This window comes from Mucor mucedo (assembly GCF_025094135.1).
Source record: "Mucor mucedo strain NRRL 3635 chromosome Unknown EV154scaffold_109, whole genome shotgun sequence".
In the NCBI taxonomy this organism is placed as follows: domain Eukaryota; kingdom Fungi; phylum Mucoromycota; class Mucoromycetes; order Mucorales; family Mucoraceae; genus Mucor; species Mucor mucedo.
Window position 1 is genome coordinate 78,557 of NW_026252393.1, and position 26,052 is coordinate 104,608.

The 26,052-nt window shown below is 36.7% G+C and overlaps 8 protein-coding genes across 8 annotated transcripts; 3 read left to right on the top strand and 5 right to left on the bottom strand.

The window, feature by feature from the left end:
- The first annotated feature begins 18 nt into the window (after positions 1 to 18).
- On the top strand, positions 19 to 970 carry EV154DRAFT_521496 (transcription initiation factor IIA, gamma subunit-domain-containing protein). Its single transcript, XM_051602905.1, has 3 exons — positions 19 to 309; positions 364 to 511; positions 655 to 970. Exons 1-3 carry the CDS (start codon positions 254 to 256, stop codon positions 796 to 798), a joined length of 348 nt encoding a protein of 115 aa, XP_051453753.1. The 5' UTR covers positions 19 to 253; the 3' UTR covers positions 799 to 970.
- Positions 971 to 1,090: 120 nt separating this feature from the next.
- On the bottom strand, positions 1,091 to 2,070 carry EV154DRAFT_574096 (uncharacterized protein; the record flags this gene model as incomplete). The annotated part of the gene is made up of 6 exons (XM_051606417.1): positions 1,091 to 1,338; positions 1,412 to 1,449; positions 1,493 to 1,638; positions 1,669 to 1,762; positions 1,810 to 1,973; positions 2,019 to 2,070. 6 exons carry the CDS (start codon positions 2,068 to 2,070, stop codon positions 1,242 to 1,244), a joined length of 591 nt encoding a protein of 196 aa, XP_051453754.1. The 3' UTR covers positions 1,091 to 1,241.
- A 250-nt stretch (positions 2,071 to 2,320) lies between these two features.
- On the top strand, positions 2,321 to 3,632 carry EV154DRAFT_521501 (uncharacterized protein). The gene is made up of 3 exons (XM_051602906.1): positions 2,321 to 2,712; positions 2,812 to 3,092; positions 3,159 to 3,632. Exons 1-3 carry the CDS (start codon positions 2,464 to 2,466, stop codon positions 3,265 to 3,267), a joined length of 639 nt encoding a protein of 212 aa, XP_051453755.1. The 5' UTR covers positions 2,321 to 2,463; the 3' UTR covers positions 3,268 to 3,632.
- EV154DRAFT_521503 (uncharacterized protein) lies at positions 3,526 to 4,099 on the bottom strand. The gene has a single exon (XM_051602907.1). The coding sequence runs from the start codon at positions 4,055 to 4,057 to the stop codon at positions 3,587 to 3,589; it is 471 nt and encodes a 156-aa protein (XP_051453756.1). The 5' UTR covers positions 4,058 to 4,099; the 3' UTR covers positions 3,526 to 3,586.
- Positions 4,100 to 6,461: 2,362 nt separating this feature from the next.
- EV154DRAFT_449497 (peptidase family M1-domain-containing protein) lies at positions 6,462 to 9,077 on the top strand. Its single transcript, XM_051597182.1, has 10 exons — positions 6,462 to 6,718; positions 6,777 to 6,922; positions 6,988 to 7,036; positions 7,106 to 7,387; positions 7,457 to 7,564; positions 7,629 to 7,668; positions 7,742 to 7,876; positions 7,967 to 8,131; positions 8,197 to 8,562; positions 8,632 to 9,077. The coding sequence occupies exons 1-10, from the start codon at positions 6,503 to 6,505 to the stop codon at positions 8,967 to 8,969; spliced, it is 1,845 nt and encodes a 614-aa protein (XP_051453757.1). The 5' UTR covers positions 6,462 to 6,502; the 3' UTR covers positions 8,970 to 9,077.
- Positions 9,016 to 10,538, bottom strand: EV154DRAFT_554708 (saccharopine dehydrogenase). The gene is made up of 4 exons (XM_051605214.1): positions 10,460 to 10,538; positions 10,322 to 10,389; positions 10,176 to 10,262; positions 9,016 to 10,111 (listed from the first exon to the last, which is right to left on the bottom strand). Exons 1-4 carry the CDS (start codon positions 10,491 to 10,493, stop codon positions 9,047 to 9,049), a joined length of 1,254 nt encoding a protein of 417 aa, XP_051453758.1. The 5' UTR covers positions 10,494 to 10,538; the 3' UTR covers positions 9,016 to 9,046.
- A 1,335-nt stretch (positions 10,539 to 11,873) lies between these two features.
- Positions 11,874 to 14,320, bottom strand: EV154DRAFT_554709 (uncharacterized protein; the record flags this gene model as incomplete). Its single annotated transcript, XM_051605215.1, has 8 exons — positions 11,874 to 12,394; positions 12,424 to 12,506; positions 12,572 to 12,733; positions 12,987 to 13,018; positions 13,213 to 13,316; positions 13,437 to 13,466; positions 14,083 to 14,139; positions 14,296 to 14,320. 8 exons carry the CDS (start codon positions 14,318 to 14,320, stop codon positions 12,285 to 12,287), a joined length of 603 nt encoding a protein of 200 aa, XP_051453759.1. The 3' UTR covers positions 11,874 to 12,284.
- A 760-nt stretch (positions 14,321 to 15,080) lies between these two features.
- On the bottom strand, positions 15,081 to 17,175 carry EV154DRAFT_574103 (uncharacterized protein; the record flags this gene model as incomplete). Its single annotated transcript, XM_051606418.1, has 2 exons — positions 16,788 to 17,175; positions 15,081 to 16,719 (listed from the first exon to the last, which is right to left on the bottom strand). Exons 1-2 carry the CDS (start codon positions 16,934 to 16,936, stop codon positions 15,081 to 15,083), a joined length of 1,788 nt encoding a protein of 595 aa, XP_051453760.1. The 5' UTR covers positions 16,937 to 17,175.
- Between the last annotated feature and the right edge of the window lie 8,877 nt (positions 17,176 to 26,052).

Below are 26,052 nucleotides of genomic sequence, written 5' to 3' on the forward strand. Positions count from 1 at the left end.
AACTATATGAAAAAAAAAATAATAACTGCTCAGCACTTTTTTTTTTTTGTTTCGCCCCTCGTGATGGTTACGAAAACTCCGGCTTAACAATTTTCATTTTTTTATAAAATGTGTATGCATGACAAATCCAAATGTTGTCACAGTCAGAAAAAAAAAAAAAAAAAGCACGTACGTCACTTGAAACAGAGGCTCTGATTGGTTAAATGGCAGCGCCAAGCCATCGCTATAAATAGGGAGCGACGATTTCAAAACAATGCTTCTTTTAACCATGTCTAGCACTCCATTTTATGAGTTATACCGCCGTTCGAGGTAAAATAAGTGTGGCAAACAGAAAAGTGAAAGAGATTTTAACATTTACTATAGCATCGGAATGGCTTTGACCGATTCTTTGGATGAACTGATCCAAAGTGGTCATATTAATCCTCAATTAGCCATGCGTGTATTGATGACTTTTGATAGAAGTATATCCGAAGCTCTTTCACAACTCGTCAGAAACAAGGCAAATATCAAGGTAAGCACACAACTGTTGTAAAGATGTTTTTTTCAAAAAAAAAAAAGAAATGAATGAAATTTTTTATTTTTTTTTTTCATACAAACCAAAAAAAAATATACATATAAACAAAAAACCAAAAACAAACCAAAAAAAAAATAAAGGGTCATTTACACACTTACCGTTTCTGTGATGAGGTCTGGACATTCATCATTGAAAACCCAAACTTCAAGTTTGACCAAGAAACCATTTCGGCCGATAAAGTAAAGATTGTTGCTTGTAACGCTAAAAGACCTGGAGAACAGTAAAAAAAAAATATATATGATTGGTATACGACATTCAACACGACTCAACCTTTATCTCTCAATCAACACCCCTATAAACGCGTTTTTTTTTTTATATCATCTCTTTTTTTTTTGTAAATAAAACAAATCACGGCTGGGCAATACATGTTGGCCTATCATTTCATATAAAAATAAAGCTTGCCATTTTCATTATGCTATTGACGTCCGTCTTTTTCACATAAAAAAGCGACTTACGATATCAGGCGGGCCCAGCCATATCGGACCTCCTTATTCTTTTCTTTTCTACTCTTTTCTTGGTCCTAGGATAAAAGCGTTTAGAGTTTAGCCTACTAACATCTTCCTAGGGGTTGTGGACGCTATCAGGATTGAGGATCAATAGGTGTTAGGATAGTAGTGTTGTGGGTTTTCTTATGGGAAAAAAAGGCATGAGCCATCTTTAGATTTGGCTATCTAGTATCATAGCACCTGTTATCAGCTTCATAGAGGTAGTCTGGTTCATGCAAGAGAAAACTAAAAGAAGCACTGTCCATTTTGAATGCAAGTCTATACCAATAATACACCAATCTTATTTTGTCAATATTTACCATAAACAAAACCGCTGTAAACATCATCATACCTTAATAAAACAGTTAAACACGTTTTGCGTTCTCTTTTCTTTTTCCTTAATAAGTGTGTATATGAAAAGACCAGTTTATACCTTAACAGAACCGCTTTCATCAGCTTGATCTATAGAAATTGTGCAACTATCTCTCCTCGAATTATAGGCGCCCCACGCTGCCGAAGAGACATCGAAATCAATATTCTTTTCCAGCAGTGTAATCAGTTCATGTCCCCCTTCCAAGCCTTATCCAAATTACTATCAGTTTTTATAACCGTTAATAAGAACCAAATCGAAATAGGGGTTCTGTTCATTGGTCTTTATAATGACTGTCTTGTCATGTTTGTTGCATGGCTTGTTTTTTTCTATCTAGCCGTCAGAAGTATAGGAAAAAGCAAACATAAATCGTTCTTTACTACGAAAGCAAATGATTCATTTAAGTGATTACGCAAAGGACCACAATTTTTGCCACGTGGAATGTAACGCCATTCTCTTGTTCGCCTGAAATACCTTAGATATTCCTGAGAGTAGTTTAAATTAGGTAATGTTGCTGCTCTTGCTCTTGCTGTTGATGCTGTTTCTCTACGAATATGTCAGTTACTGGGAACCATAGTGTAGAGCTTACGGAGAAGCAAATGTTTGACATAGCAAACCAAGATAAACGGCAAAGTCAGCATGTATTAACTAGTTATCCAAACAACGGGCAAAGCTTATCGGCCTTGAAGTCAACTGTTGCGTAGCAACATGACATATTGATTGTCAGCAACAGGCTTTGATCCCCACTGCTTACACAAAAAGTAAAAGCATATTTTTTAAAACCCCGTTACAGATTGTGCTTTGTGTGTAAAAGCACAATCTTTAATCGTATTGCAAAGGAACGTCATCTCTCAGTAATGCTCGTTATGTTTAAGTAACCAATAGAAGTGTAGCGGGATCACAAGTAGCGAAGTTCTTTTTTTTTTCTTGTGTGTGGGGAAGAATCTCTTGTGTACACACACACACAACCCCCTCCCCCCCCTTTTTTTTATCTATTTCTTTTTTTTTTTATCTCTCACTCTGTTCTTCCAAGCATGTCGTCGCAACAGGCTACTACACAACCTTTAAGACTAAGAAATCCTACACCTTATCACTTACAGCAGCAGCCAACTGCGGGCCACCCTTTAACCGAATCTCGGCCCTTAGGTTTTAATCATGACCCACCTACTTCACCCATTGACTTTAACAATTCGTTCTCTCACAACCTATTGAATCAAGACTACGGAGATGAAGGAGACTTTACGCCCATGTATAACCGAAACTCATTTGGCTCTTCCACACAGGTAAAAAAAAAAAGGATCCCTTATGTGTGTGTGTCTATCTTGATATATGCATAGAGATAAAACTAACACGCACACATATATATATATATATAAAACTAGACCCCGATGGATATAAGACGATCCTCTACTGCGACGGATGCTACACTACAATCCATGGGAAGACAAGATTATAATCCTGTATTTATGCCTGGCAGTCTAGATTCTGCTCATTCATTAGCCATGTCTGCACCCTCAGGTTATGATTATGGATACCCATCTAACAATCCATCAGCTCATGGTGGCGGTGGTGGTGCTACAGGCTCTGCTAATAATGTTACATTGGAACCATCTACCAGTGGCACAGCCCGAAGTTTTGAAGATGATTACACTGTACAAATGAAGTAAAACAAGTGTTTCTATATGAACGTATATTTTTTTTTGCTAAAACATCAGAATTCAAATTATAGTATGCAGTTGATGATGGAGAAACGACGTCGTAGAAGAGAATCCCACAACGCTGGTAAGTTGTTTTTGTTTAGAAAATATATGTGTGCTCTTTGTAGAAAAGAAGACTGAAATCATCTTTTTGTCTTTCAAAAAGTGGAGAGAAGGCGGAGAGATAATATCAACGATCGCATTGGCGAACTTTGTACATTGTTGCCTGAAGCGGCTTTAGAAAATACAAATATCGGACCCAACAATAAACCTAATAAGGGAGCGATCTTGAGAAAATCGGTGGATCATATTCGACAATTACAACAAGAAGTGCATGTGTATCATCAACGTGTACAAGATTTAGAAAAGACACTGGCCATGTACCGGTCCTCTCCTTCCTCCTCCTCTTGATCAAAAATAATAAATTTTTGTTTTTTTTATTATCATTATTATTATTACTTTAATGCCATGGGTTTTCTTCCTCATCATTATAATCTATAACCGAGATTCCACTTGTAGAAGAGATACGATCACGAGGAGGTAAACTCGCAAACCCAATTTGTTGTTGCTCTTCTGCCACTTGTTCATGAAAGAACGATTCCTCTTCTCGCACAGGTTCTAATAGTAATGTTTGTCCTGTATTCCAACTCGTGATCAAATCCGCAAACGCATTTCGTTTCTCGGGTTCGATATCTTGCACTGACACCTTATGCAAAGGTGAACTCACAGAGGGTTCCATCATCAGATGCATTGTAGGTGTATCCTGTTCTCTCATTGTCCCATCAAACCATGGATCATCCATATCCGTTCTCAGTGTTGTGGGTGTACTGGCTGATGGTAATAAACGCTTTGTTGTTGTTGACGTCTCCATTACCTGAGGTAATGCAAGGTCACTCGTGGCTAAAGACGCATAATGACTCTTAAAAGACATGACATCGTCTGCAAAGGCTCGTGTCGCCTCATCCTCAATTACCACCTGGTATTGTTCCTCCTCCTCTTCCTCCTCCTCTTCCTCTTCCTCCCTTTGTTGTTGTTGCTGATGTTGTTGTGGTGGCGGTGGGACAGCTACTTTTCTAGGTGTTGGTGGTTTAGGTAAAGGCTTGTGTTGCTGTTGTTGAACTACAGGCTCTACTGGTACAGGCTCGTTTTTTAATTTAGGCGAATTAGAAGCAGATGCAACAGAGGAAGCCGATGAAGAAGGCTTTGAACCCGAGGACTTGAAAAACCGGCTTGCTGAAGCAAAAAACGAGGGTTTTTCTTCCTCCTCTTCAACAGGTGTGGGTGTTTGCTTCACGGGTTCTTTTATGATGGGCGATTGTTTGACAACGGGTGACTGTTTTACTGGTTCCTTGACGACGGGTGGTCTCACTTGTTCGTTGACCACAAGCGGTTCTTTAGACACGGACGGCTCTTTCACAACGTGTTTTACAGGTGAAGTGGTGGTGGTGGTGGAGGTGGGATTAGTCTTTTTAAGAGGTTCAGTTATGGGTGAAGCTGGTTGTCGTACGGGAGAAGGTTTACTGGAAACTCTTGTTCGAGATGTTCTCTTACCACCAAATAAATCCTCTTCGTCGTCCTCTAATGAACGTAAAGGAGTGGAGCGTAATGATGGACTTGTTCTTTTGCTGTTACCTAACTTGCTTACATCAACATCGCCGAATATACTGGCAGTTTTTGTCCGACGCGTGAGAGGTGTACTGTTACTTCCGTGAGAGCTAGAAGGTGAAGGAGGAGAAAGAAGCGGGTCTTCCGAAGCAGAGACTACATTTAAAGGGTCTTTCTTTATCTTTTAAGCATACCAGTCATTGTAACGAAAGGAGAATGTTTTTTTTTTCTTGGAGAAAAAAAAATACTTACTTACCATCACCAAACAAATGGCCATGTTTTGCTCTTTGCTTTGACTTGAACGACATGATGGAGAGATTTTATTGTTGAAAAAGAGAGAGAAATAAAAAAAGGTTGACCCTTAATTTATTATTTTATTTTTTTTGCGTATGTTCAAAACACGTGTTCTCCCCCGCAAAAAGGGGTTCTAGTAGTTGTGAAATGACGTTCACAACTACTTATTCATATAGCCCTTACATAGAAAGGGCAATCCTTTTTTATATATACCATGAATATACATCATTCGATAGGCTTCTATAACATAAGACCAAGCATCATGATGTGATTCATTATTGCCTCACACAGAAAAAATAAAAACCTGAGCACTTCAACATTTTTTTTTCTTTCTGCGTCAATAAATAACATGAGGGCTTCGTGTTTTATTATAGCTCTTTTTTTCTCTGTTTATAAAACATGTATAAACTTGTATCTTTCTTGTTATTTTCTTTTTTACATTTAATTCCGTATCAAAAACAACGAGCCTTATTATCTACTATAGTCAAGACAGCAATTCTGTCTTTATAGTTCTTTTTTACTTTTTTTCGGTAGACACCCTACATGCATTATCTATATTAATTGAGTAACACAAATGACACAGGGACAAAAAAAGAAGGGGTAAGTTTCTAGGTCTTTATCATCTTTTAGCTTCAACAAAGTGCTTACTACTTCGGAGTTGGGGCCTAGTTTTGCATGATTGTATTACGTAATGAACTTTATATCATTCTATCCTTTCTGTGTAAATGGATCTCAAACATCATCTTAAAAAAACTCTTTCTTCAAAGGCCAATGTATAGTAAGATAAACGTTTTATCTTTAATCTCACGGGAGAGACGAAAACAAATATAAACGACATATGAGTCCATTTGTTCCATACAATATAAGATATTGCTACTAATACTGATGTATTAGAGACAAGAGGAAATTCTACAGCTCTAATAGATGTATACAAACATTGTGTTTTAATTGAAGCAAAGGATGTATATGAAAAACATGGGGGGTCTTTCTTTTAAAATGAAACCATTTGACATATCACTAAGGTTACACAAACACCTATTTTCTGCCTTTTCTTGAACAAAAGGATTGATTTCTAAACAGGTAAACCCTAACAACATTCAGTAATGCTTCCTTATGATAGTAACAATCTAATTTCACAAACTCACTTTACAATTGACCTCATATAAAGAACTGTAGAAAAAAAGGTGATTATAAAAAAAGTAAATCTAAAAAAGGCAATTTTATCCAGATGGGGGAAACAGAAAGCAATAAAATAAAATAAAAAAGGTCGCCGCTTACAACGAACGGAAGGAAGTTTTATTTTTTAAAGATACGCGTTGTCCCCCCCTGCCCAATGAATGCAACTCTATCTTTCTCACACCCTCTCTCATGTCATACCAAAAAAAGTTTTTTTTTTATAACACAGCAGGCTTAAAACAAACTTTCTCACGATTTTTCCTATTGTCTCCCTCTCTCTCTCTTTCTTTAAAAAATAACAATGGCCAGAGTAATTGATCCCAGCAGTCTTGCTAACCTCGATGAGGTGCGTACCAACCACATTCACATGAACTGGACTATTTCTTTTGACCAAAAGAAAATTGGTGGTAACGTCGTCTTGGATATTGTTACTTTGGTGGATAATGTCGACAAGGTCGTTTTGGACACAAGTTACCTTGATTTACAAGCTGTTTCTCTCAACGGTGAACCTCTTCAAGTAAAATTAAAACGCGCCACTTTCATATTATATCTTAACCTCTCCCCCCTTTTACTAGTACACTGTTGCTGAACGTCACCTCAGTCTTGGTTCTGCATTAACCGTGTCCATTCCTACTATCGCCAAGGCAGGTACGGAATTCCAACTCAAGGTCGAGTACTCTACTACCGACAAATGTACTGGTGTTCAATACTTGGAACCCGAGTAAGTTTTTTTTTTTTTTTAATTATTCTAAAAAAAAAAAAAAAACTAATATTTATCCACTATAGACAAACTGTTGGTAAGAAGCATCCCTATTTATTCTCCCAATGTCAAGCTGTAAGTATAAAAAGAGTCATAAGAGAGAAAGAGAAAAAAGAGAGAGAGACTAAAGTGAAAACCTCGTAGATCCATGCTAGATCCATGTTGCCTTGTATGGATTCACCTTCCAACAAATTGACCTATTCCGCTGCTGTCAAGTCTGCTTTACCCGTTGTCATGTCTGCTCTTTTGTCCTCTGTCGATGATAATGGAGATAATACCAAGACCTATAACTTTAAGCAAGCTACCACTATTCCTTCTTACTTGATTGCTGTCGCTGCTGGTAATTTGGTTGGCCGTGAAATCGGTCCTCGTTCTACTGTCTGGTGTGAACCTGAGGTTGTTGATCAAGCCGCTTGGGAATTCGATGTAAGTGTATTTGTGTGTAAAGGGAGAATATAGACATACATATATTTAATGTTTTGTATTGGTTTATAGGACACCGAGAGATTCATTGCTACCGGTGAAAGCCTTTTGACTCCTTATGAATGGGGACGTTATGATCTTTTGGTCTTGCCTCCCTCTTTCCCTTATGGTGGTATGGAGGTAAGTTTTTTCACCCCCAGAAACATATTGAATATAATTCTCACTTTGTGTTTTTCTATGTTAGAATCCCTGTTTAACTTTTGTTACACCTACTCTTTTAGCTGGTAAGAAAGACAAAGGCACACGAGTGTTGTAGAAGAGAGAAAAAATAAGCTAATATTTTTTTCGGTGGTATAGGTGATAAGAGTGCCGTGGATGTGGTTGCTCACGAAATCGCACATAGTTGGATGGGTAACTTAGTCACTACATCTAACTGGGAGCATTTCTGGTTAAATGAAGGTTGGACCGTCTTTATCGAAAGAAAGATTGCCGGTAAGAAAGAAAAAACCATGAGAAACTTGGCGTCTCACTCCCCCCTCTTAAACTCACATCTATTCTCTCTTTTTTTTTAATACAAAAAAGCTCGTCTTCACGGTGAAGCTGAAAGACAATTTAGTTCCATCATTGGATGGAAGGCCTTGAAAGAAAGTGTTGAGCTCTTTGGTGAAGATTCTCCTGCTACCGTCTTGAAGCCTGATTTAAGCAGTGGTATCGATCCTGATGATTACTTTAGTTCCATCCCTTATGGTAAGTCATTTTGTAACAATTGATGGGTCTTTGTTTTTATTAACTCTGATTGTACCATCAAATAGAAAAGGGTTTCAATTTGCTTTACCACATTGAAAAGGTCGTAGGTGGTCCTACTGTCTTTGAACCTTACATGAAGGCTCATGTGGAACGTTTTGCTAGTAAATCTATCACCACCGAGGATTGGTTAGCTCATATCCACGAATATATGGAAGTCAACCATGGTCAAGAGACACTCCAAAAGTTAAAGTCCATCGATTTTGATCTTTGGATTAACAGCCCCGGTATGCCTCCCGTTGATCCTAACTTTGATACTAGCCTTGCTGATGCTTGTTATAACCTCGCTACACGTTGGGATCAAGCCCGTGATTCTGACGATTTGTCTGCTTTCTCTCCCAAGGATGTCGAATCCTTCACTTCTACACAAAAGAGTAAGTTCATCCCTCTTTTCTCCTTTTAGTTTAAATCTTCACAGATACTAACACATAGTATGTTTGTAGTTGTCTTTTTGGAACGTTTAACAGATTGTGAACCTTTACCTCACAGAGTTCTTGCCAAGATGGATGAACTTTATGAAATGAGCCCTATCCGTAATGCCGATATCCGATTCCGTTGGGAGCAAATCTGTGTCATGGCCAGTTATGAAAAGATCTACCCTAGCGTCGTTGAATTTATTACCAAGCAAGGTCGTATGAAGTTCGTTCGTCCTCTTTACCGTTACCTCTACAATGCCAAGAACGGTGCTACTTTAGCGCAAGAGACTTTCTTGAAACACAAGAACTTTTACCATCCTATTGCCGCTCAACTCATTGCCAAGGATATCAACTTGAAGCAATAAATAATTTTTTTTTTCTTTTCAATTTGTAAATGTAAAAAAAAAAAATACACAAACAAACACGCGCATACTTTTATTATTTAAATGTCCTTGACTTCAAAGATCATACCACCATTATGTGTTAAACGATCCAATAAGACTTTACCAAAAGCAGTAGCAGGGGTCAAGATACCACCACCATTACCAGGAAGATCTTTTAAACTTTTAACGATACATAAAGCAGATTCTGCGACCATACGACAAGTATCACCATACCCAGGGTCTCTGAATCCTTTTACAGTACCACGTACACGTACAGCTTTATCATAAGGCTCTGTCTCTGCTGTAGCAATAAATTGCATCTCGAAACAACCCTTAGCTCTTTGTTCGGCATCAGGACCATCACCTGAAGCAGGCAACATGGATTTCATTTTGTTGGCCAAAAAGGGTACCTTGAAAAGTAAAGCAGCCAAGGGAACCACCGTATACAGGATCAAGGTTAAAGCCAAAGCAGGCAAGAAATCAAAGGTCATCGTTTCCTTGTAGCGGAAAAGATTACCATAACTTTGACCACGATCAGCCCAAATAGACCAACTACGACGCACGACCTTTTCATTGACAGCAGACATCAAGAAGAAGGCTTGCCATTTATCTCCAAAGTCACGGTCACGACGAATCATGGGTAAGCTAGGTCTGTCCACACCTTGACGTGTAGCTAAAAGATAAGGGTCCATTTGATCCTTACCCGAGATATCCTTATTGGTCATGATTTCTACAATGGATTGTACAGTACCTCCCGAATAACCTCCTTTCACATGAACTAGCGACATCTTGACATCGGTTACAGCTAAATTATGCTTGCTGTGCATGTAATCGGAAACCATGTAAACACCCAAATCACTAGGGATGGAATCAAACCCACATGTAGGGACAATCATGATTTGTTTCTCTTGAGCCTTTTTATCGAGACGGTCGATGAGTTGTTTGACCCAAGGATATTCACCCGTCGTGTCGACATAATGTGTGCCTTGACGAATACAGGCTTCCACAAGTGGTGTACCATATTTCACAAAAGGTCCCACGGTACTAATAACAACACGGGTTTGTGACAAGACTGTATCAAGACTGGTCGTTTGTGTAGCATCCGCAATTAAAAGATCAAGATTCTATTGTATGGTAATTTGTTAAAAAAAACAGGTCTTTTTTAGACCAAAAGAGAAAAACACTTGCCTGTAATTTAGGATCAATGGTGGCAAGACGATCGCGTACTTGTTCAAGTTTACCAAGGTTACGACCTGCTAAAGCCCAAGAAAGATTCTAGTGACAATTTTTTTTTTTGTTTTAGTTAAGGCCAAATAAAGTGAAAAAAATATTACCTCATCTTGGATTTCTGCCAAATATTCACAGGTTAATGCACCAGTAAATCCTGTTGCACCAAATACAACTGAATAATAATAATAAAAAATTTAGTTTTCTATCGCCTTGGTTGTTATCATGTTATTTTTCAAGTATACCAAGATCGTATTTTCTTTGAGTAAAATCAGTCATTTTTTTTTTTATATGTATATATAATATAAATGGAAAAGAAGAAGGTGTATTTTATAAAAAAAAAAAAAAGAAGTGTCAGCACAAATAGGCGGAGATCGTATCGCATGATTTTCTCGATGTGTGCTACCCTAAACCTTTCAAAAAAGTCACATCACCATCATGCAATCATCCTTACGTAGACTTCTTGGTTCGGGTAACTATAATTTTGTTATCCATAAAAAAAAAGACCTGATTTACTCCTGGTTATTTATCAATAAAGCAATTAAATTAGTTATAAAGCACTACGCTTTCGTAAAAAATTTATCATGCAACCTGTTTTAAAAAGAAAATGCATATCTGTATACATTATATCACAGATGCTGTTTTATGACGCCAATGTTGTAAGGCTATCGAGATCCAGTATCATTATTACTACAACACCCACTCCCCGATTTCATAATTAAGCCCTTCTCGTGGTGATATTGTAAGTACCTTTAGATCCTAAATTAATTGGCCTAGAAGGCTGGGTTCTCCCTTCATCTAGATCCCATATACTAAAGTATATAAGAAGGATCATTTATTTTCTTAATCGTGATGTGTAAAAATTGAACTGCCAAAGGGTAGTTATGTGCTAAACTAAATTTTCTTGGGAACTCTCCCCAAGTATGCTTATATTTCTATCAATTCAGATTTAACAAAACAGTTTCTACATTGGGACTACTATATGTATGCTCCACAATAATCTGGTGCAATCTTTACTGAAATATGAGTGTGGTTATCTTCCCTCTACAGTGATAGTTTTTTTAACCGCAATCTACAAAAGGATCTATATACATATATTATATATCAAGTCTATGTGACAACAAACAAGTTTCCATATCTAGCATACATCGTCAATGCCAAAATCATATGAACAACTTTCTGAGCTGGTTTTATGACTCCCATCTCCAAAATCATCATCTGACACTCTGCTGTTATATAGGCCATAAATTATTGGAAACAACCAAATACACGAAAAACGTAAAGGGGAAGTTAATCCCCTTATTTGCTCAACATCAATTTTTTTTTTGATTTCTCTGATGTCTACATAATACACCGAATCTAAAATTAGTTACCTAGCCAATTTGAACGGATGAACAGCAAACCGCTTGTAAACAACTATCCATTGCCGTCTGAATAAATGGTCGTCTGTGAGCGCTTAATCCTTTCAGTTTGAGCGAATAATTCTGTTAACACTAAATCATAACCCACGCTATCCATTTGTCCCAATTCAAAAGAGTGACCGTCTGCTTACAGGTGTCTAGTTGTTTATCATGACTATATGCTTTAGGGATTACAAAAAAAAAAAAAAAAAAAAAAAAAAAAAAAAAAAAAAAAAAAAAAAAAAAAAAAAAGATTGCTCATTGAAATAGGGAGTTTTCTTTCCTTCTGGTTTTACTTCCCGTTCGCTTTATCCTTTATCCTTAGAAAAATAGCTTTAGATAATCTCGTTTTTCGTACTAAAGCCGACTTCTTAACATTTCAGCAATCGTTGATCGTAATCATTGGTTAGTTAATTCTCTTTTATGATTCATTATGGCGGGAAAAGTAGTCGCCTTGACCGTCTAATGCAACCGAAATGCTCACGCCTTCTATTTTTTTTTTTTTTTTTTTTTTTTTTTTGGCTTGGAACAACTGCAGCTATAAAATTTCAATAAGGACAGTGACCCTTGAAAGTGGCAGTGTGTGGAAATCAACTATATGCTATTAAAATGGGTCGTTCATGTACAATTTAAGGCGGGTAAATTTTATTTATAGTAAGACTGCTCCTATTTACAAGAGTATACCATGCTTAGGAATTGGGAAAAGATGTCTCAACTTTTCTTTTCTAATTCCTGAATCTACACGACAATGTGAATTAGAACCATAATTCCAAGCTTCGCCTGTTTTTAAAAAAAATTATTATGCTTACCCAAACGTCCAACATCATATGACAAACCACCCGCCGGGGGTATTTGACAAAAGTCATAGTATTTGCGTTCATCCGTATCAGCGCTAATAAGTAGTCCAAATAAGCATAGTTAGTACAACGTATTGCCCTAAAATTCTGTTTGCTTTACCTCTTGTTATGAGCTGTATCATATGGACTGATTCTTTGAAACGATACACTAATACAATTGATAACGCGATAAAATTTGTTTTTGGCTTCAAACCCGCTTAAACAAGTTGTTGAATTGTTTTGGAACTGTTTTATTGCCTTGTTCAGCGGGATGATACAGTGACTAACGGAGTTCATACAAATCAGCTTCAAATGATACAGGTTATTTTTCATTTGTGGTTGGTAGCTGATTGTATGAAAGCACCGTTACTGGAAAACATATCCTCATTATAACTAGAGGCTTGATGAGTTTGTATTTTTCCGTACCACTGGTAACAAATTTTGTTGAACCGTATTGGATGTTTCGTTTAGCGGGATTGCCAGTTACTATTGAATTGAGTAAATCATATCGTTTTTATATTTCATTGGTAGTTTACCTTTGCTTTGTAACTTGTGGCATCAGACATGACTATATGAAGACAGACCATGATTCAAACTGGATGATAAATTATATTTGTCATCTTCAATAATATCACCGCTACAAAATAGGATTTTTTCTCTTTTTGGACCGTGTTTGTATATGGGTCAAATAAAGAACCCAGTTTCTATTTAAACTGTAAGAAATATTAATTAAAATTCTATCTCTGTTGGTACTGATTTTACCTTAAGTTTATATCTGGGTTGTGTGAAGAATGTGTTGCATGAAAGCGTATAATTGTTATAATTATGCAGCAAATCAGAATTGCATTCTGCCATAATATTGGCCGCTGAAGAGATGTATTGAGTTTGTTTCTTCAAACTTGTTTTTTCTCTGGATCAGCGGTAGAGCTAAAGAGGTTTAAGAAGGTAAGTATACTAACGTCATAAGATATTATGTTTCGCTTTACCTTCCATATGTAGCTTGATATTTGCATTGTCTTTAATAAAGTAGAGATTGTTTTGCATTTCCCTAATTTAATGCTGCTTGATCCAGTTCAAGCCTATCTACAGCTACAGATAATTCTTCTTCGTTGGTGTTATTAGTTTCAAGACTCATTGGAGATTTTATTGAGATCTTCGCTACAATTGAGTCCGATGTTTTTAAATATAACAAGCCCATCTTTAACACATCAGTTAATTTTTAGAGAGCGGCTGAAAAATTAAAGATGGCCTAAAAAAATTAGTCAGCATAAGAATGGTCCCCGAATTACATTGATACGTACCATGTTATAAATAAGGTTACTTTCTCATCTGGTTTATATTCATTTTGTTAATTTCTTAACGTTCCCTAGTAAAAGCTAATTTTGAGACTTTTACTAAACCACAATGTGCTTGTAAGATTGACACATTGTAAGTTTATACATTTCGGCTAGTAGAAAAAAAAGACGATACTTCTACTAAACAACATCGTACTTGTGTAATATTGTACGATGACTGTTTTGAAACTCCCATTAGTTTGATTACTACGGTTTTCAATATGTAGTTATCAAGTGTCTAAATTACAAAAAAGTTTAACCTTCGAACGTTTTATAAAGATGCCATAATTATACTTACGTTTGTATTGGTATAAATTGAAGCGTTTCTCTTCATCGTTGATCTTTTTTGCTTCAACTTCAAAGATATTTAAGTGTCCATTTAGATACCTTGATTTGGATTATACCATGTTTGCTAGGTGAGTGTTCGCAGCAAGTAGCCGTGAATAACATCCAGGTCTATAGAGTAGTTGCTTATGTTGATGTTAAATGTTGACATGCTTGATGTTATTACTTGCTGTTTCACCGCTAATATCCATTGGCCCGTAATTTTGTTAAATCTTCAGAATTTAGTTGTGTTTGCGTAAAGTTGCATTGCTCCGACTTAGGCCATATCGAAAATTTGTCGTATAGCAAACATGGATGCTTATTTTAAAGATTTCCATCCTTTCGATTTTGGTTTTCGTTTAGATATTGTCGTTATGTATTTTGTTGTTATATCATTTGTTGTTGTATGATTGTTTGTTATTTTAAATTTGATTATTAGATCTTTGGTTGTTTGATGTTTGTTGATTTTTTGTTGTTATTAGTGCTGTCTTTTACAATAGTTTGTACAATTGGATGTTTCTTTTGATGTTGTAAGCTATTGCGACTGAATTGTAGCACCTTGTGCATAAGCGTTGTTTGTAGATTTCTTAGAGCGCAGCATATAGGATCTTGATCAGTTGTCATACACTGCAAATTTTGCTTGCACGTAACAAATAATAGCAAGTCTTTATCGTGTTATTCTTGATAATTGATGGATGTCGCTAAGGTGTTATTTGAATGATGATGAATAGCCTCATCCATATTTCCTTTTCCAAATGCTTAGGAAAATAAAAATACACCAAAGACGACTACCACCGGCAGCAGAAGACTCCACCAAATCTTCCCAATTGTTTTCCACCACGTTGAATCAATTCCACTCAATTTTCTTCGCCTGATTCCTTCTTCTCTACCTCATTATTGGCTTCAGTGGTTTGATTAAACCAGAAAAACTCTCACCACCAAAGGAGAAACAAAAAAAGCCGAAACTTCTTCTCAAGGTACGCCTGCCAAGACAGAAAAACCTTCTTCTTCGTCTCCATCACCAGAGACCGAACCAGAAACAGAGGGAGAACCAGAGAAAAAACTGTAGGGAATGAAGCCATCAGAAGTATCGTTAGATAATTCTGCAGGAACTGACTCCACATCTGAATCCACAGCATATTCAGTAACAGATGAACAATCATCGCTAGCATCAGAGGGAGCTTCTGTGCTAAGATCGTTGAAGTCCACTGCATCTTGCTCAACGAACTGATCGGGAACATGATCATCGTTAACTGCCTCGGGAACTGAGACAGGAGCAACACAAAACCCATTATCCACAGCATCTTCGGCCTCTACAGATTCTGTCAAACCATCCACTACTTCCAAAGACTCCTCAAAAGAGTCAATATCCATAGGTTCAGGGATAACATCATCCATTTCAGCAGCTGTAGGATACAAAAATACAACGTCAACATCCATAGTCTCTGTAGCTTGAGAAAAAGCTAACAAAGCAGCACGAAGACGAAGTTTGCCATAATAATGGCGTCGTGAAGGACGAGGTCTATACAAACCAAGTCGAGCACGAAGACGACGATGGCGCATGCCAGCTGTACTAGGACGACATACCGAGGTATGACGACCAACCCTCTCGAGAGAGGTTGCACCTGCTGGATGCAAGGTAGAAGCCGAAGCAACACCTACATCATCGCAATATGCGTTATCCCCAATAGGGAAAGAAACCGCATAAGAAGCGTTATCCTCATAAGAGGAAGAAACCGCTTGAGCTGCGTTATTCCCATAAGGGAAAGAAACCGCAGAAGGTGTGTTATCCTCATAAGAGGAAGAAACCACACGAGAAGCGTTATCCTCAGAAAGAGAAGAAACCGCTTGAGCTGCGTTATTCCCATAAGGGAAAGAAACCGCAGAAGGTGTGTTATCCTCAAAAGAGGAAGAAACCACACAAGAAGCGTTATCCTCAGAAGAGAAAGAAACCGCTTGAGCTGCGTTATTCCCATAAGGGAAAGAAACCGCAGAAGGTGCGTTATCCTCATAAGAGAAAGAAACCGCACAGCACACGTTATCCCTATAGAGGGAAGAAACCGCGTGGGGAGCCAAGTTGGTCTGTTTTCTTGGTCGGTTGACGACCGAAGACACTGGAGCAACGAAAACATTGTTTTCTTGCATCCAGGCACGAGTAATGGCCTCACAGGCATATGCCCAAGAAGGAACAGAACTACGTGGAACAGAACCATACTCACTGGGAGGTGAAGGCACATAGTTACGGCCAGCACAAGGACCACCGACAAGGCAAGCACACCAGAGAGCAAGGCAACGGAACTCCTTTTCTACGCGTGGTGGAGAAGCGAGATAATCTCGACTTGGTCCAACCTCACGGAGAGAACCGAACATTGTTTGTGGTTGTGTGGGAGCAATAGGCTCCAAAGAAACAACAGGAAAGTTGTTAATGGTGGTGGTGGTGGAAATGAGGGGAGGCACGAAGGCATTGGGGATTTCTCCGACAATGTCATGGTCAATGGGCAAACGTTGGCCTGTACCCCTAAGCCAGAAAAACGAGAAGAAGTTATCAAGCTTTTCCAACAGTAAAGACACAACCACTTTAACAATAAAGCAAAACATAGCACAAAGGAATCTATTTGTTTAATTGGTACATTAGAAATGTGCAAACATCTTTACTTGAAAATACTCTTTCGTACTTACACGTCAACGAAAAGCAGCTGAATCATTTTCCAATAATAGTTTCGCAAAGAAAAAAAAGAAAAAAATACGCTTTTGAAAAAATAATAAGTATTTTTTTTTTTGCTGCGGGGGAAAGAGTGACGTAAGTCGTCTAAGCCACATTGTGACATAGCTTTAGTGTGATTCTCCTAGTTCGGTAATATTTGCCTCTGCTAAAAGAAGGAAGATCTATATTCTTTTAATTCAAAAAGAGGGACACTAATCATATGCATTAAAGGGCGTAAAAGACTTACTTCATGAAATATTATGTGCTTCATATATGCTATTCTTTGGAAAACGTATGATGTTCCTAAAAAGGCCACCAAAAACACGATATTTTTAATTCAAGCCATTGAAATAGAAGTAGGAAGATTCTCGAAGATACAATGAGATGCTCGATCTATAATTGACAATACGCCTATTGTATATTTGACAGGTTGTGAAAATCGGTGTAGATTTATAAAAATAAAAACAAGAAAATTATCAAACTTGCAAAAATTAACTAAGGCTTTATTAAACAAATAAAAAGGGGTCTTTATATACACATTATTTCAGACATTGATCACAGATGGGCTGATGACAGTCGTGGGTAGATTCATCCAGATAATACTCGGATGTAATGATCCCATATAGAAAGACCATAATGAGATGTCAATAACAATAACAATAACATTCACTCTTAAACTGTGTATGTCTTGTAGCACAATATTCAAGGGAAATTATAGTTCTTAATTCAGATAGCTGTGGCACCTCAATGTGGCTGATGTAACCTTCATATGTGTTCATATCAATGTTATTATTTAAATGTATGTCTTATACTTGTATGAAGGATGATATGAGATCAAGCCTGTACATAAAGTAAATGATCAGTATTTAATATAACAGTATCAAATAAGAATTATATTTAGGATTATCAAATGGAAGATTTAAGAAGTGTAGATAGAGTCATATATTAAGTATATAGCCTCGATCACGACACAGGTTTCACTCTAATGATTGATATTCAGCTAGGCCTGAATATGCATATAAAAAACCCAATTTATTTTATAATAAAGACTATAGTTTATTTCTGCCGTTTGGTAATCTTACTTCGCCAAATTTCTCATTTTTATTCTGGATTCGTTATATTATCTGTCATGAACTTACTCGCCCTGTTTACTGTGTGCAAAACTTAACCATAATCGCAAATCCCTTGTGAAACTTTGTCCTAGAAATTAATATCAGAATATCTTGTCCGCCACCAAACTCCCTGTAAACCTTGTACCAAAAATCATATCAGTATATCTTGGCCGCTACCAAACTCCCTGTAAAACCTTGTACCAAAAATCATATCAGTATATCTTGCCCGCCACCGAACTCCTTGTAAAACATATCATTAATCTGTCTCTCAATATTACTCCCGCTTCCTGTCTGTCTCAACCCTAGTAAACGTTTCCCGAACATCTATTACTTTTATTCCTAATCCAGTTTTCCCGCCCGTGTCAAACCATAAGTATTCCCCGAACCATCATTTTATTTAATGTCAACTAAATACAGCCTGTTACTACTCGTCAAATCGCAATTACTCATCCTTGTTGATAATCTACTCGCCATATCTGTTCCGTAAAATCCATTGTTAATCTATAGTTTAAACCCATCGTAGTTTTTCTCATGTATAAGAAATAGTATAAATAGGTGCTAGTTATTTATTAGAAAAACCTTATTCTGGATCTTAGTCCTAACCCCCTTCCTCTCTTGCTAAATAGAACATATTCATTATAACTAGTGTTCGGAATGAAGATCGAAACTCTCGAGCGAGCTTCGATCGTGTTCCAGTCGAAGCTCGCTCGGATGCGTTTTTTTGCAGCTCGTGCTCGCTCGAAGTTTCTTAAGCTCGGCTCGGTTGCGAATACGATAGCTCGAACTCGCTCGCCCTTTTTATTACACAAAGTGCACGTCAAAGTGATGTTAATTACAGAAAATTATGATTGTAATAAATCAAGGGTAGTTTGATTTATAAAAAAGAAATAAAAAAACAAAAGAATACTTTTAAAACTCTTTTATTCAAAGTTAATATAAGTACGATCTCTTCATAATTGGGAAAAATATCAAAGGTATTTATACTAAATAATTGTATGATAAGGATAGCTATCATATTGGTTAAGAACATTATCTGTAGATATTGATTATTAGTGTTATGTCAAAGATAGTGGACCTGATTGATAGAGCTGATCTGGTTCCACCATATCCGTATCTACTATGGATATTTGTAATTGTGTAACCTAATTTCCTAATCCACTACATTATCCCCCACCAGAGTTGATCAATGATCGACACGGCATTTTAATTTTTACGAGTTCTTTTACTACGTCTTAACTCTTCGGGCAATAGCTTATTTACGCTCGACACTTTTCGCTTACTTTGTTCAAGTGGTTTGGCTCTTAATTTATTTATCGAACGAGCGTTCTTCATATTGGGAACTTTCCCATTGGTTATTTCCTTAACCTTTTTCTCCTTTGTTAATTTTCTTACTTTATCCCAGTACGCATTTAATACTGTAGGATCGGTGAAAGCTTCAGCCTTTTCCCAGGTATTGCTCCTGTCACCGTATCCCTTCCATTTTATGAGATATTCTCTATTTCCTGGTTCTCCTCGATGCATTCTTATAGAATCCAGTTCGTATATGTTATCTTCAATTTCAGTTTCATTAATTGTAATTAATTTTAATTCAGATGGTACATATTCTCTATGCAGCAAATCGTCTTGCTCATCCTTCAAGATATAACTTCCACCTTTGGTTCTTCTGACTACAAAGTATGGTCCTTTATATATAGGAGATAATTTATTTTCTCTCCTTGATAATTTTATCATAACTGGTGAATTGTCCGGAATATCAATCAGTCTGTTATTTTTATTAAATTTCTGTTCTTGCAATTTAGTTATTTGCATGGTACGTTCCTTTATTGCAGGAAATACTATTTTAGCCATGAATTCATTTCTCTTTTCTAATTCTTCTATCGTCATAGGGTCATTAGGAGTAGGCTTCTTTTCACTTCCCTTTTTAGGAATAGTTATAGATCTTCCAAACATTAGTGCGAATGGAGATGAATTAGTTCTTTCTCTAATCTTGTGGTTCATTGCTAACTGTGCAATACCAATATACGTGTCCCAATCTTGAGGGTTTGAGTCACACATTTTTCTAATTGTATTCAACGATAATTTAACAGCATTCTCCGCAGCACCATTCCCTCTTGGGTGATATGGTGTGGAATATCTTCTTTCAATATTTAATGTTTCACAAACTGTTTGCATTAAAGAATTCTTTAGATCTAATGCATTATCTGATTGTAGACAAGATATATATCCGTATTCAGAGGTTATATCTAATATTGTTTTAACGATGGTATCACTTTGTTTGTTAGGTATTGCTCTGATGATAATATATTTAGTGCATATATCAACCATCACAAATAAATATACATTTCCATTTTCAGTTACTGTCAGAGGACCAGCTAGATCAATTGCTACATGATCGAACGGTAAATACGAGGTTACACTAGTCAATCCGTGATAACCTTTTCTTTGAATATTATGCTTCTGGCATATTGCACACGAGCTTGTTAATTGTTTGGATTCATCATAGATGGTATTCCAATGGAGACCCTTACGGTGTATCTCCTTAATTATACTTGCAGATCCAAAATGCCCAAATTCATGAACATCTGCTAGCAACTGTGCACGCTCTTCAATAGGTGGTGTCATGTAATCAGTTGTCGTTGGATTATTCTGTTTATGTTTAATGTGTAATGCATGAATATTAATTTGTTTATCCTTACTATACACTACACGTTTTTTATAGAATTTATTCTTTTTTTCAACTTTACTTGTCTTTTTTGGTACCAAGCCATCCCCCACCAGACTTAATCCGCCTACTTCATCTTCTACTGGAGGATAAAGTCGACTTAATTGATCAGCCAGGATGTTGGTAATGCCAGGTAAGTGTACAACCTTGAAATTGAATTCAAGAAGAGTCTCAAGCCATCCGATTAAAATAGGGTTGGCGACCTTTTGAGTGTGTAAATAACACAAAGCCACATGATCACAGAAAAACGTCACGTTGTTGTTATACAGAAAAAAGCGAAACTTTTTTAGTGCCAACACGATACTATAACATTCTCTTTTTGATGTAGACCAACGACGAGCGCTAGGACTAAGAGCTTTAGAGAAAAAGGCGACATGTTTGGTCCTTCCCATACTGTCTAATTGTGTTAATGCAGCCGAACACGAATATTGGGAAGCATCTGTATATACATAAAATGGAGCCGACATATCAGGGTAGTGCAGCACTTGTTTAGATTGTAATATCAGTTTTAACGACTCCAAACTTCTATCGTGAACTTCAGACCACTTATGCTTTACATCAGCATCATTTCGTAGACTGTTTATGGGAGCAGCAATACGAGAGATCATGGGGACATAGTCAGCAAAATATTGAACTAAACCCATCAGTCGCTGAACTTGCTTTGCTGATTGTGGCTTAGGCCACAAACTTATACCAGACAATTTAACTTGGTCGATTCGAGTTCCTGTCGAATCAATGATAAATCCAAGTAATCTTACAGTCTTTTGGAAAAAAGAACATTTATCAACATTTAAAATCAATTTTACTTCAGTTAATCGATCAATAACTGTTTTAACATGTATAGCATGGTCTTGAATAGATCCATGGATAACAACATCATCAATATAACATTCAGCAAATGGAAGATCAGCGAGGACGATATCCATCACTTTAGAGAATATTGCTGTTACCGTTTTCAAACCAAAACAACAGCCTTGAAAGCAATATGCTTGGTTATTATATGTAAACGTCAACTTATGTTGCGATTTGGGATCCACGAGAAAACGATGATAAGCGGCCTTTAAATCAAGCGTGGTAAATACTTCGCTTCCTTGCATGTTATTAAATATATCTTTGATTGTTCTACTGCTGTAATTTATGGGGTCTATCAGATTATTCAATCCGCGTACATCAGTAACTACACGATGCGATACGATATTACCCAGCTTATCACGCTTTGGAACTAATAATAGTGAACTATTAAAGGAAGTATTTCTTCTCGATTTTATGATAGTCCCGTTAGATAACCACTCCTCAATCTGCTTATCTACAGTTGGACGAAGTTTATAAGGAATATTATACTGTTTAGTATAACTTGTAGCCCCTTCCTTAGTGTCAATGTGAATAATGCTTTCAGGAACAGTACAAAAGGAATTTAGAGGGATTTTTTTGTTTGCTATTAATGATGGTTGTATGAACTCGTGAAACTTAGCTTGTTCATCATTTGTTCCAGCAGGAGTTTCATCGGGTTTTTCTTCATTCTCATTTGCAAAGTTTATATTTAGGAATTGTTCATCCTCTCTCTTCATATTGGACAATTCATCATGATTACCATCATATTTATAGGCTACACCAGATAGTCCGATATTTAATTTCGATAAGGTATCAGTTCCCAATAATACATCGTAGTTCATGGACTCATTAAACTTAATTATTTCAAATTGATGATTAAATGAAATGTTATTTAAATAATTTATCTTAAGCGGATCAGTTATACCGATTCTCGCACTATGCCCATCACTTGAAATAAAATTTAATGTTCCTTTTACGCGATTTATTTTAAATAAATTTAACTTCTTGTTATATGAAGATAAGGAAAGGCAAGTAGCCTCGCTCCCTGTATCAATTTTTGCTAATAGTTTAATTCCCTGAACAATAATAGGCGTAATTAGTTTAAATGCATCTAATTTTGTGCTCATGTTAACTATTTTACCTTCATAGGATTCATGTTCCATGTATGAATCAATGTCCATATCGTTCTCATCCTCACTTTCTTCCTTAGTGGGTTCACTAGGTGCAGCTTCACATGAGCTGACCTTCAACGCCAGAATGGTTTTATCAAACCGTTGGTTACTTTGCTGTCTTTTCATTTGTAAAAACTCCTCACACCTGTGACCTGGAGACCAAGCCTTATTGCAGTAGTTGCAGGGTTTACCAGAAGATGAGCCGGCCTTGTGGGGAACGTTTCTATTACCATAGAATTTATTAGGAGCGCTGGGACCAGGGGCATCACGGACAATCGGCCGTCACATGCGTACGATTCTTTCCATGAATTTTGCAAAATAACTTCTTGTCACCCGCAGAGTTCCCACCTACTGCTCTTCGTCCGGAATTCGCCCACTTACTATCAGCGGAGCTAGAACCTCCACCACGACCATAGTACTTGGCGGGGTTATCCCCCAAAACGTCACGAGCAATCTTCGACAACTTGTCGACGGTCCAAGTAGAATCCTTGTTAGAGTACCAAGCGATACGGGCCTCACGTTGGACTTCTTCGGTTAGTGAAACCATGAACCTTTGAGCAATCATCTCATTGTTCTTATCCAGATTCGCCTCAGATACCGTCTTGATAAATCTAGTTGTGTAACTCGAGATAGACTCATCCTTGTTCATTTCCATAGTGAAGACCTTGGCAGACGCATAACGATGATCGTCTTCAGTAACAAACTTTTCAATGAATGCCGCACGAGCAGATTTCCAAGAATCACATTTAAGTAAGGTTGACTCCACCCAGCTATCATGATCAAAATGGACAGAAAATCCAATGGTTCGACTCCATTCAGCCTCGATATCAGCACCAGCGAACATAATTTCTTTCTCAAACATCTTCAAAAAATGTTCAGTGTTTTCATAGACAATCTTTTCCTCGGGAAAAGGAAGCTTAGGAAGCATGGCCTTCGTTTGGAACTTCGGGACATCCTTGGTTGACATGATTCGATTTACATAATCGCGCTTAGGTTCGGCCACCTTAGAACCCTCTTCCTTCGATTCGCATTCCTTTAGTTGTTTCTTGAAAACATCCAATTGTTGTTGGAATGATACCATTCTTGCAGAGAGTTCACCGAGTCGGATAGGATCATCCAATTCCAGTACCTTCATGTATTCCCGAGAATACACTTCCAATCTTTCATTCAGTTTAGCAACACCTCGGTTCAATAAATCTTCCGTGGATTCCAAGACATGGTCTATATCCATGCTTGCTAAAGTACCTTCCAGATTACGTACACCTTCTTCCGAGTGAATTGGAGTACCAGCCGTAGGGGAACCACCAGTTGAGTTCTCCTTTTCCATAGGACCTTGGGTAGTGTTAGAGCCAGACATTGTTGAGTGATTAAAAGTAAAAAATGTAATAAATCAAGGGTAGTTTGATTTATAAAAAAGAAATAAAAAAACAAAAGAATACTTTTAAAACTCTTTTATTCAAAGTTAATATAAGTACGATCTCTCCATAATTGGGAAAAATATCAAAGGTATTTATACTAAATAATTGTATGATAAGGATAGCTATCATATTGGTTAAGAACATTATCTGTAGATATTGATTATTAGTGTTATGTCAAAGATAGTGGACCTGACTGATAGAGCTGATCTGGTTTCACCATATCCGTATCTACTATGGATATTTGTAATTGTGTAACCTAATTTCCTAATCCACTACAATGACCATTGGGGATCAATCACTCACTTTTGTCACTCACCATATTTTCGTCCGCTTTGCATATCATGCATAACCCCTTTGTTCGGGTGCATATAAGTTCAATCGTCTGAATTCCCAGGCGCGACAAAATCGTTTGGCGCTGATTACGGGAGGCGAAGTAGGTCTGGGTACCTTCCATTATTGTAATATTTAATTTCACTAATTGATGTTATCTTCCTCTAAACAATGGCAGTCATTTGATGTGTAAAGCTCCAAACAATGTTTTAATAGGCTGGCCCCGAAGATTCGATTAATCAAAATATTTGTTAAATTTTATTTGATGCGCGAGACAATGCAATCAGTTTCCAGATTCGTTTGTAATAAAATTTGGACATTATTCCTAAATCAACCCATCTTAAATTTTAATACTTAATGTTAACCCTAGAATCTTCGTACAGACACACGCTTGTAAAGCTAAAATGCATATATAGACAAAAAATAATTGTTTAAGACCTCTGCTCCTAAATAAAAAGTTGACTATTGCTTAGTGTTTATGCAAATTGCTTTCCAAAGTAATGTCAACAATGATCTATAATATTTTAAAGGCGTCCTTAGTCAAGTGCAAGTTTAGGTCCAAACCAGTATCTCCTATAATAGCTATGATATAAAAAAATAACATTCATCAATTAAAATATTAAAACTACACACTATAATCACAACAAACACAATAAATAAAATGAGGTTATTCTCATTAGTGTTCATAAATAGTAAGGCATATAAGTGTATATATATATACCCAGTTGCAGTTTTACAACACGTGGGGTCATTACAAATGCAAAGTTATTAAAAGTTCTGGGATGAACAAGCCGGAGACTACCAATTAACTAACCGAAGTCGTCGAGACTAGGATTTCCACTGTTGGTTTATGGAGCTAGTGATTGGGACGAAAAGGTAATTAAAAATTATAGTGATCTGCTATGTTATTGCTACATTAAAAAATTCATATATATGACATCAATACATTAAAAATGATAAAGGAATCAATTACTCATTTTAGACAGTTAGTACTATTATATCACAAGATTACAAGAACACAGTGACTAAGTCTTACTAAAATTTGAAATTACGATGTGTCTAAGATCACAGTGATTCCAAGTGTACAATATTTACAAAATAAGCAGTTAAAAGTAACAGGATACACAATGGGAAAATGATAACAACTTCAAAGATACACTTAAGATAGTGGCACAGCAGATAGTCTTTTTTATATAAATACTTGTTCATTTTATTTCATAATAAAGACATATTATAAACAGTCTCAAATTATTCACAAACTGCCTTATAATTTAGTTACCTTATGTATAAGTCTGGTAGATTCATTTGTATACAAATTGATTAAGAGCTAACTAAACGGGCGGGTTTGCCCTGACATTTATAGAAGATTGAACATATTGTTGCTTGTATTTTTGATAGCTCATATCCATCGTAGTTTTATATGATAGACTATTCCTTTGGTTTATTGAAGATCGTAAGACAGCTGTTTTTGATTTATTATTGTTCCTTAAATTCTCTGATTTCTCATTGGTTGGAGCATAGAGTTGTGTTGTAATGAAGAAATTTCCAGGAAGTTGGGTTACTGAATCCCGATCTATTACTCGTGAAACATCTTTCCGTTTGTACATAGTAGCATTTATTATGTGGTTTTAGCACATGACTAATAATCTGTCTTT